This window comes from Raphanus sativus, unplaced genomic scaffold (genome assembly GCF_000801105.2).
Source record: "Raphanus sativus cultivar WK10039 unplaced genomic scaffold, ASM80110v3 Scaffold1286, whole genome shotgun sequence".
Taxonomy (NCBI): Eukaryota; Viridiplantae; Streptophyta; class Magnoliopsida; order Brassicales; family Brassicaceae; genus Raphanus; species Raphanus sativus.
In genome coordinates, this window is record NW_026616599.1 from 6349 (window position 1) to 16457 (window position 10109).

Consider the following 10109-nt stretch of genomic DNA (forward strand, 5'->3'; position numbering starts at 1 on the left):
GCCGAACAGTCGTCCCGATTGGGCCTGCAAGTCAAAAGGCCCATAGTAAAAAGGATGAATTAGGTCAAAACTGACCGACCTAAGAGACTATATAAGGAGTTGAGGACAAAAAGGAAAGGCATCACCACGGAGACAGACAGACTTGCGGCCAGATTAGGGTTTCCTTTATTCTCTTTGTATCTCGCCGTTCTCTTGTACTTCCGGCTAGGAGCTCGCCGAGCATCGACTAGCCGGCTTTCTTACTCTTGTACCCTCGTTATTCCGACTCTAATAAAACGTCTCTGTTCATCCCACTCTTGAGTTCTTCTATTTTCTGTTGACCAAACTCACCTTAAACAATTGGCGCCCACCGTGGGGCCGATCAGAGTAACGTTTCTTAGCCTAGTATGACGATTGGTGACTCGAACCCCGGCTCTTCCGGCGAAGCGACCGAGCTTACGCCTCCGCCCCCTCCTCCTCTTCTCTCGTCGGACTTCATGAGCTCCGTGATGGCTCGCCTCGCGCATCAAGAAGAAGTCCAGAAAACGACGAATGAGCAGCTCGCTGCTCTCGTGGCTGCCCTCACTGCTCCCGCTGGACCGACGAACCGTTCCCAACCCGTCTGCCGGCATCTCTTCCCTCCAACGCCGGCAGAAGACCGCGCTGTGGACGAATCTGACCCTAACGGTCCTCCCGCCGTATACCCTACTCCGACGACAGCAGATCCGACGACGATTCGCGAGATCGCCGAGCTCAAACTCAGCCTTCAACAAATGAGCTCGCAGATCCACCAAGCGACGAGCGCAGCCCCTCAGATCGACAGCGTCATCGCCTCTACTTCGCGCTCGCCCTTCGCTAGCGAGCTAACCAGGGTCCAGCTCCGCAAGATAGAAAAGCTCCGTCTCCCCGAGTACAAACCCGGCGGCGACCCCGTCGAACATCTGACAGCCTTCAACATAGCTATGGCCAGAGCTCGCCTTTCCGACGAAGAAAGGACGCAGGATATTGTCAGCTCTTCGTCGAAACACTCAACGAACAAGCGCTAACCTGGTTCTCACAGCTCAGCGAGAACTCGATTCGCAGTTTCCGAGACCTATCAGCCGTTTTCCTCAAGACTTACATCATGTTTACCAAGCGAGCAGCAACCGCTTCCAGCCTGTGGAATATGGCGCAAACAAAGGACCAAAGCCTCAAGGACTACATGGAAAAGTTCAAGACGATCGTTTCCCGAGTCGACGTCCCTGATCACATCGCTATCGACGCTTTGATGAACACTCTCCTCGTCAACTCGAAGTTTCGTAAGGACCTGTATTCCAACCCCACGACTTCACTTCCCGATGCTATTGCCCGGTCTCACAATTTCATCCGAATGGAAGAAGACACCAAGGCAATAATTCGGAAGCAGAACGCTGCCAAGCCGGTCGCAGCCAAAAGTGCGGGTGCTCGGCCAGAGCCACGCCAGCACGCGCCAGCTGATAACGGCGGCAAAAAAGGAGGTCTCCTCTACGTCGTGGACGAGAACAACGCCCCTGTCTCAACCATGGTCCTGCACGATAAAAAGTGGAATGTTTACCAGCGAGAGACCGACTCTCCAGATGCATCTCCCAGTACCCCGAGTGCTGGTGTCGTGGCTAAAGTCGATTCGGCTCCAGGACCGACCAGAACTCCCATCGATCTCACGAAGCATTGCAAGTATCACGACGTGAAGGGACACGACACGACCGAGTGCAAATCCCTCTACGCCCAGTTCCTCTCCTCGATCGAAAGCGGGGATTACAAGATCCAGCCGCCTAAACCCAAGCCAAAAGGAGAAAACAGCTGGAGCAGGAACAAAGACAAGAAGGCTCAGCGTAAATCGCAGGGCAAGAACCGTAAAAACGACAAACAGTCGAAGGATACGGAGAAAGCTGCCCGAGAGACCGATGATGACGACGACTCGGCAGATGACGATCAGCCGACCAATCGCCAGCGCATCGAAGTGATCCGCGCCCAACCGCAACAAGAGAACGAATCCGGGTCCTCGTCCGAAGAAGACGACGACACGAAAAACCTAGACAGCACTACGGATCTTCGGTCCCTCCTCGATCAAAAGTTTCGATCCGCTACCGAGGAAACGCCAGTCTCCTCCGATCTCCGCCGACAGATCGACTCGAATCGCGCCGCGAAAGCTTCGGCACAAGAATCCTCCCAAAGGCAGTGCGCCGACAAGCCGAACTGCGATCTGCGAGACAAACTCAACGCGAAGATCGGCGACTTGCGGACAACCCTTAACCGCAAGAAAAGGGATACTGCCGAAACGAGTAACGACCTCCGTGATGTGCTCCGCGCAAAGCGAGCACAAACTCGTCCCCGGATAAACGTCATTATGGGTGGATCGCCTCCCTGCGGCGATTCGGTAAGAGCAGTCAAAGACCACCGAAGGCAAGCCACCACTTCCCAACGGTGGCCCCAGAAGCAAGTAGACGATCAGCCGATTACCTTTTCGTCTGACGATACACTCGGCGTGCACCTCCCTCATAACGATCCTTTGCTCGTCGTGCTCGGCGTCGACAAGTACGACGTCACAAAAGTACTTATCGATACCGGGAGCTCGGTAGATATCATCTTTCGCGAAACCCTCGTAAAGATGGGGATTGACCTCAATGACGTCAAGCCTTCTACTCGGACCCTGACAGGGTTCAACGGCTCGTCAGAAGTGATCGCAGGCACAATCCGCCTCTCGGTTCACGCATGCGGAGTCACTCGGACAGTCAAGTTTTCTGTGGTCGGTTCCAAAGCCCCTTACCACGTTATACTCGGCACCCCATGGCTGCATTCAATGCGAGCAATCGCATCAACGTATCATCAGTGTGTTAAGTTCCCAGGATCAGACGGATCGATCAAAACTCTGAAAGGCGATCAGCAAGCCGCGCGTGATCTCTTGATCGCCACGGTTAAAATCCAGCGCTCCCAATCACTTGTCAACTCGGTCTCTCCTCCCACGAGCAAAGTCTGCCCGCAAAAGGAGGAGGTTCTCGAAGTACCAGTTGACGAGTCGGATCCGAGCAAATCAGTCCGAGTAGGCGCATTTCTGCCCGACGAAATGCAGCAGAAGATTCTCGAGTTCCTTAAGCAAAACCTATCCACATTCGCCTGGACAATGTCTGATATGAAGGGAATCGATCCAGCTATCACGACCCACGAGCTCAATGTTGATCCCAACTTCAAACCCATCCGGCAGAAGAGAAGAAAGTTGGGACCAGAGCGATCCAAAGCAGTCGCAGAAGAAGTCGAGCGTCTACTCGGTGCCGGCTCAATCACTGAAGTTCGTTACCCGGAATGGCTAGCCAACCCGGTGGTCGTTAAGAAGAAGAACGGTAAATGGCGCGTCTGCGTCGATTTTACCGACCTCAACAAAGCATGTCCAAAGGACAGCTACCCGTTGCCTAGCATCGATCGCCTAGTCGAATCAACGGCCGGCAACGAGATGCTGACGTTCATGGACGCCTTCTCGGGCTATAACCAGATCCTGATGCACCCAGACGACCGGGAGAAAACCGCTTTCATCACTGACCGGGGAACTTACTGTTATAAGGTGATGCCATTCGGGTTGAAAAACGCCGGGGCAACCTACCAGAGGCTCGTTAACAGGATGTTCGCCGACCAGTTGGGGAAAACAATGGAAGTTTATATCGACGACATGCTCGTCAAATCCCTCCGAGCCGACGACCACCTAGCACACTTGAAGGAATGCTTCACCATCCTAAACAAGTACGGGATGAAGTTGAATCCCGCAAAGTGCACGTTTGGCGTCTCCTCGGGCGAATTCCTTGGTTACATCGTCACGCAACGAGGAATAGAGGCTAACCCGAAACAGATCTCAGCAGTCCTGAACCTCCCCAGTCCGAGAAACTGCCGCGAAGTTCAGAGACTAACAGGACGCATCGCCGCCCTTAATCGCTTTATCTCCCGATCTACCGACAAGTGTCTTCCCTTCTATGATCTCCTCCGAGGGAACAAGAAGTTCATCTGGGATGATAAATGCGAGGACGCGTTCGTCCAACTCAAGCAATACCTGACGACTCCTCCCGTCTTGGCCAAGCCAGACGTAGGAGACGTTTTGTCTCTCTATATCGCTGTCTCCTCGGCAGCCGTCAGCAGTGTCTTGATCAAGGAGGACCGTGGCGAGCAGCGTCCGATTTTTTACACGAGCAGACGCATGACCGGCCCGGAAACCAGATACCCAACCCTTGAGAAGCTGGCTCTGGCCGTCGTCGACTCCGCGAGGAAATTACGACCCTACTTCCAGTCACACTCTATCGAGGTTCTGACCGACCAACCGCTCCGCACCGTCCTGCAAAATCCCAACAGAGCCGGCCGGCTGACCAAGTGGGCAATCGAACTGAGTGAGCTTGACATTACGTACAAATGTCGAACAGCCGCCAAATCTCAAGTCCTCGCCGACTTCCTTGTCGAACTCACGCCAGATCTTGCACAAGACCTCGATGTCCCGAGTCCCAATTGGATTCTTCATGTCGACGGATCATCGACGAGTAAAGGATCCGGTGCTGGAGTCCAGCTTCAATCGCCAACAGGAGAACTCATCCGCCAGTCTTTCAGCTTCGGCTTCCCGGCCTCTAACAACGAGGCAGAGTATGAATCGTTGATCGCCGGTCTTCGTCTCGCCCGAGCCGTCAAAGCCAAACGCTTGAGTGCTTATTGCGACTCGCAGCTCGTCGCTAGCCAGTTTAGCGGCGACTACGATGCTCGCAATGATAGAATGGATGCGTATCTCCGAGTGGTTCAGGAGCTCGCTAGGGAATTCGATTTCTTCGAACTCACCAAGGTTCCTCGCGGAGAGAACGTTTGCGCCGATGCCTTAGCCGCACTCGGGAGCAAACTCCACGATCAGGTCAAAAGGACGATACCCATACATCGGATCGATCGACCGAGCATCGATTCTTCCTCCGACGAAAGCTCTCTCATCGCTCCAATCTTTGCAACAACTCGACGATCCACCACCGATCAAACCGACACTGAGATGCCCGATCGTGACGATACCTCAGTCGATTGGCGAGCCGAGTTCCTAGATTATCTCATACGAGAAGAACTGCCGAGCGATAAGTGGGCAGCGAGACGCCTGAAGAGACGCAGCGCCCACTACGTCATCATAAACGACGAACTTCACCGAGTGACCGCGAACAAGGTTCTCTTAAAGTGCATCCAGGGCGATGAAGTACGCCGAGTAATGGCTGAAACTCACGACGGAGCAGGAGGAAACCACTCGGGAGGCCGAGCACTCGCCCTTAAGGTTCGAAGCTTGGGATTCTTTTGGCCGTCTATGAACACTGACTGCGAGGCATACGCTCGTCGGTGCGACAAATGCCAGCGTCACGCTCCGAGCATCCACAGTCCCACTGAGCTGTTGCGGACATCTGCTGCCCCTTATCCGTTCATGAGGTGGGGGATGGACATCATCGGGCCAATGCCGAACTCGCGCCAACGTCGTTTCATCCTGGTCCTCACCGATTACTTCACTAAATGGATTGAAGCCGAAGCGTTCTCTCAGGTAACGGACAAGGAAGTCCGCACCTTCGTCTGGAAGAACATCATTTGCCGTCCCGGTTTGCCGTACGAGATCATAACGGACAATGGCTCTCAGTTCATGTCCGGAAACTTCAAAGAGTTCTGCAACAAGTGGAATATCCGTCTGAGCCCTTCGACTCCCCGTTACCCGCAAGGAAACGGACAGGCGGAATCTTCCAACAAAATTATCATCGATGGAATCAAGAAGCGACTCGACCTAAAGAAAGGCCATTGGGCCGACGAGCTGGACGGCGTCCTCTGGTCGCACCGAACGACTCCTCGCGGTGCGACCAAATCCACCCCTTTCTCTCTTGCTTACGGGATGGAAGCAATGGCCCCCGCCGAAGTTAACGTGACGAGTCTTCGGCGCGCCAAGATGCCACAGTTCGTCGAGCTTAATCAAGATATGCTCCTCGATGCCCTCGATGAACTCGAGGAAAAACGTGATCAGGCGCTTCTTCGGATCCAAAATTACCAGAACCAGATCGAGAGCTACTATAATAAGAAGGTAAAAGCGCGCCCTCTCGAGCTCGGCGACCTCGTCCTCCGAAAAGTTTTCGACAACACGAAGGAGCTCAACGCTGGCAAGCTAGGGACCAATTGGGAAGGACCTTACAAGATCACCCGAGTCGTTCGACCAGGCGTCTACCGACTCGAGACTTCCCGCGGAGAGGCAGTCCCACGAGCCTGGAACTCGATGCATCTTCGCCTCTTCTACCAATAGAAGCGCCTCATCTTTTTCTCCCAGCGAACGACCAGCAGGTCACTGTTCGCTTAAAAAAAAAAAAAAAAAAAAAAAAAAAAAAAAAAAAAAACGGGTAGATGCACCTAACCGTCACTTCTACTCGTCCGAGTGAATGCGCTACTACAGCCACTTTCACTCGGTCAAACGAACTACGAAAGGCTTGATCCTCATCCGAGGTACGTAGGCATCCCTTCACAGGGTCCAGCCCCAACCAAAACAAAGTCCAAACTTTTTTGAATGACCAACAGTCACCTTTCCCCGAACAAACGATGCCAGCCCCTTCATCAAGCGGAGCACGAGCACTCGCCCAGCTAAATCGGCTGAGCCTTGATCAGGTATCAGCCGAAGGGAATAACAGCCTTGCGTCACCTGTGCGTCGTGCATTGACCGGCTATCCAATGGAAATTTCAGACCGTCTGATCGAAGGACGACGGTTTGGCCGACCAATAGTTCTCTCGATCACTGCACTGCGTCTTGAAACCTTTTCCTCGGCAATTCAATAGAACGATTAGAGTCTCTTTGTATTTACTTGAACGTTAAACTTGTAAAAGCTTCGTTGGATAAGTAAAAATACGAACGAACAACCATCTCTAATTTCTGTTTCTATCTGAAAAGGAGGGAACTCGCCGGCAAATGCGAGCAACCATCCGGACTATTCCATTTCTCGGTTATAGACGTGTGATTTATATATTTCTAAGTTAAGCGACTTACGGAAATATATAAGTTAGACGTATGAAGGCATCAAATCCATACAACAAAGGCCTTAACCGAGAAAAGGAAATAAGTTTTTAGACAAACAAGGCCGAAAGGCCGAAAAACGGATACAACAAACATTTAAAGTCATCCCGAGACAAGGGGATCTTCCTCGGAGTGCTCCCCGCTCACGCCAGAGCCTGACACTTCAAGCGACGGCGAATCGGTGATATCCACCGTCTTGACCGGCGTATCGGAGATCGGTGCCTCGGGCGCTGGCTTGATCGTTTCCTCGACCACCGGAGTATTTTCCGGAAGGATGGCATCAGGGTGAGCTGGCGACTGGACGGTTTCGAGAAGGCTCTTCGATGGTCCTTCGGATTGATCCTCTGGTCCCCTGAGCGGAGTGCGAAGAGCCCTGGCAGCCTCAGAATCGAGCAAGCCCATGTTCGACCCGTACTTGTCGACTTTACCCAATATCTCTTGGATGACGAACCTCGACTCGAGCACAAGAGGAGACAGAGAGAGGTCCTTCTCGGTAAGATCGTCTACGATCAAACGCTTCACCTCCGCGTCGTAATGTTTCTCTTGCTCGGCATAGGTATCGATATCTCCCTGAGAGATGCTTTTACCTGTTGCCTTCATCCCTTCAAGACAACGTCTCATTCCGCGAGCCTGACCGAGCATACACCTCGCATCCTCAAAGCTGTCGCGACGAGTCTCCCGCTCTCGAATCCTCTGGAAGCGAGCAGCAGCCTTTCCGTGCATCACAGCCATCACTCGGATCCGCTCGTGAGTGACCTCGTAGCGGCGCGACTCTCGGAGACGATCCATCTCCTTGGAATGCGCTAAGGCAGCAGCAGCCTTCTCTTCCTCGAGGATCTTCTTCTCGTTTGCCAACTTGGCTTTCTCTTTCTCGAGTGCCTTAACCAACTCCCGGGCTCGCTTCAGCTCCTTGTTCATAGCCGTCTCTTTCTGGAGGAGCTCATCCCTCATGGCCTCTTCCCGGATGACCGCATCGTTTTTCTTGCGAAGCATGACCTCTAGGGCTTGCGTCGCTTCCTTGGTGTTGTGTCGCTGCCTATCGATCACACCATAGGTCCTCTTCAGCTCCTCGTCGTACTTACGGACGACTTCATTCCAATCCCCTTGGCTCTGCAGCACATCAAAGAAAGAGAGTGAGACAACCAAGTTAGGAGAAAGACGAGGAACGGACGAAACGCAAAAACTGTCCTTACCTTAACCGAAGAACCGGCGGCGGCGGTGTAGTCGTCTTGGAAGACGAGATCCTTGACGAGTGGGAGATGCTTTCTGCTCCCCCGGACTTGGCGGACAAAGCGAGCACAGTCTCTCTCGTTGCAAACAAGAGGAGTATCCCGCTTAAAGATAAAGTCGACCTTGTCCGGACAAAACCCCTGAAGGTCCTTCGGCACAGCTTCCTTCTCCTGAGTCTTCGGAGCGGACCTGCTCGATCCCCCGGCATCTTCGCGAACCGCTGCCTTTGGGAGAGAAACGGCAGCAGTCGGGGCTCCCACGGTTTCCTTCTCCAAATCAGACGCCCCCTCCTGCCCCGAGGATCCGCCGTTATTCTTCTTCTTGTTCTTCTTCGACTTCTTCTTCACTTTAGAAGAAGTCTCTTGATGCTCACCCGCTTGACCGCCACCGGGAGATGGATTCGGGAGATTGTCGTCTCGAGAACCATTACTAGGCTCCAAGGCTTGGAGCTCCCCTTCTTCCACAGAAGAAGGTCGAACCTCTGAGGAATCCTTTCGCGCTCTTTTCTTCTCCGACCCGGCACCCCCACCGGTGGAAGTCTCCTCGGTCTGTTTCCCCTCGGAAGAAGCGCCTTCCCTCTCTTTTCTCATGTTCCCCGTTTTCCTCACGAGCTGAACCTCATCTGACTCAGTCGCATTAGGCTCCTCGAGATTAGGCGAGTTTGCGTTGGAGTTTTGGTCCGGCTCCACAAACCCAAGTTGCTTCCCAACCACCAAGCGTAGATCCGGCAATTCCCTCATAACTCTGGCCCGATTGATCTCCGTCTGCTCGGCCTTGTTGAACAGGTTGATTCTTTTCGATTTCTTGGTGATAATCGGAACAGTATCCGAACGCCAAACCTCTGCAAGGACAAAAAAAAGGGGGAACTTAGGATCCCTGAGGAAACCGAACAAAAGGAAAGGAGGAGAGACTTACGTAGTCTAATCCGATCAGCCGACCTGCGAATCCTCCCGTACGAGAAGTTCTCCCAAAGATCTTGCCTCTGAGACGCGACGATCCGAGCACTCTCCAAAAAATCTTCCTCGTACTCCGCGGTATTCGAGTGGGGGACTGCCAAAACAAAAGGAAAAGAGGTGGTCAGGAGCACGAATCTATACCAAATTCATTGTTCCAAAGAACACGGTAACCGGTCTTCAGCGGCTCCTCGAAAGCCGAGCGATCAGACTTAACGTAAAAGTACGATCGCTGCCAGTCGTTCGTCTTGGTCGGATAGCCCGTTACCACATTGTAGTTGGGACGTATCTTTAGCGACAACAGGCCCTGATTGATCTTCACCGAAACCAGCTCCTCGAATGCTCGGACACTGAGAGCGGCACCGGCTTCTGCCCCAATCACCATCAGTGCAACTGCTAAGCGCCAAGCGCCATTTAAGAATTGGCTCAGAGCAACTCCTCGGCGCATTGTGTAGGCGGTGACGAGTCGAGGTATCGGAAACCATAATTTCGTGTCATTCTCGAAGTACGACTCATATACGCATTGATATCCCTTCGGAGAGACCACGGTCGTTGGTCCTTTGACGGGATTATGAACGTAACCCCAGTCGCCTTGCTTCTCTTCAGCAGCCTTCTCACCGACCCAAACGTAGACCGCGTCGGTAGAACGTTCCTCCAATCCTGCCCTTCAACTACAGAGGGACGAGCTCGTGTCGGGTCAAGCCTGCGCTGCTCCTCGAAAATATTTCCCGGGTAGAAGCAATAGGGAGTCATCCCGTCATCAGGAGAGCCATTGCCCCCATCATCATCCTCACGAGACCGAACCATCGCCTCCGAGACGAGCATACGCTGCTCTCGGGTCGTGTTCTCGGTATCCATCATCGCCTCGCGATGAGCTGCCTCCGCACTATCTCCAGATC

General features: G+C 53.2%; 2 protein-coding genes across 2 annotated transcripts; one reads left to right on the top strand and one right to left on the bottom strand.

Annotated features, from left to right (window-relative positions):
- Window positions 1-1348: 1348 nt before the first annotated feature.
- LOC130503993 (uncharacterized) lies at window positions 1349-6792 on the top strand. The gene is made up of 5 exons (XM_056998556.1): window positions 1349-1615; window positions 1688-3283; window positions 3389-5331; window positions 5419-6052; window positions 6538-6792. The coding sequence occupies exons 1-5, from the start codon at window positions 1349-1351 to the stop codon at window positions 6790-6792; spliced, it is 4695 nt and encodes a 1564-aa protein (XP_056854536.1).
- Window positions 6793-8028: 1236 nt separating this feature from the next.
- Window positions 8029-9595, bottom strand: LOC130503994 (uncharacterized). Its single transcript, XM_056998557.1, has 3 exons — window positions 9355-9595; window positions 9173-9307; window positions 8029-9098 (listed from the first exon to the last, which is right to left on the bottom strand). Exons 1-3 carry the CDS (start codon window positions 9593-9595, stop codon window positions 8089-8091), a joined length of 1386 nt encoding a protein of 461 aa, XP_056854537.1. The 3' UTR covers window positions 8029-8088.
- Window positions 9596-10109: the final 514 nt, after the last annotated feature.

What these genes read in the sequence shown, in the direction of transcription:
- LOC130503993 (XM_056998556.1), top strand. Translation starts at nt 1,349, where the DNA reads ATGGAAGAAGACACCAAGGCAATAATTCGGAAGCAGAACGCTGCCAAG. An exon ending in GTGCTGGTGTCGTGGCTAAA is followed by an intron (nt 1,616 to 1,687) that starts GTCGATTCGGCT and finishes CACGACGTGAAG; the next exon opens with GGACACGACACGACCGAGTG. An exon ending in AGAGCTACTATAATAAGAAG is followed by an intron (nt 6,053 to 6,537) that starts GTAAAAGCGCGC and finishes AATGACCAACAG; the next exon opens with TCACCTTTCCCCGAACAAAC.
- LOC130503994 (XM_056998557.1), bottom strand. Translation starts at nt 9,595, where the DNA reads ATGGTGATTGGGGCAGAAGCCGGTGCCGCTCTCAGTGTCCGAGCATTC. An exon ending in TCTTTGGAACAATGAATTTG is followed by an intron (nt 9,308 to 9,354) that starts GTATAGATTCGT and finishes TTGTTTTGGCAG; the next exon opens with TCCCCCACTCGAATACCGCG. An exon ending in GGCTGATCGGATTAGACTAC is followed by an intron (nt 9,099 to 9,172) that starts GTAAGTCTCTCC and finishes TTGTCCTTGCAG; the next exon opens with AGGTTTGGCGTTCGGATACT.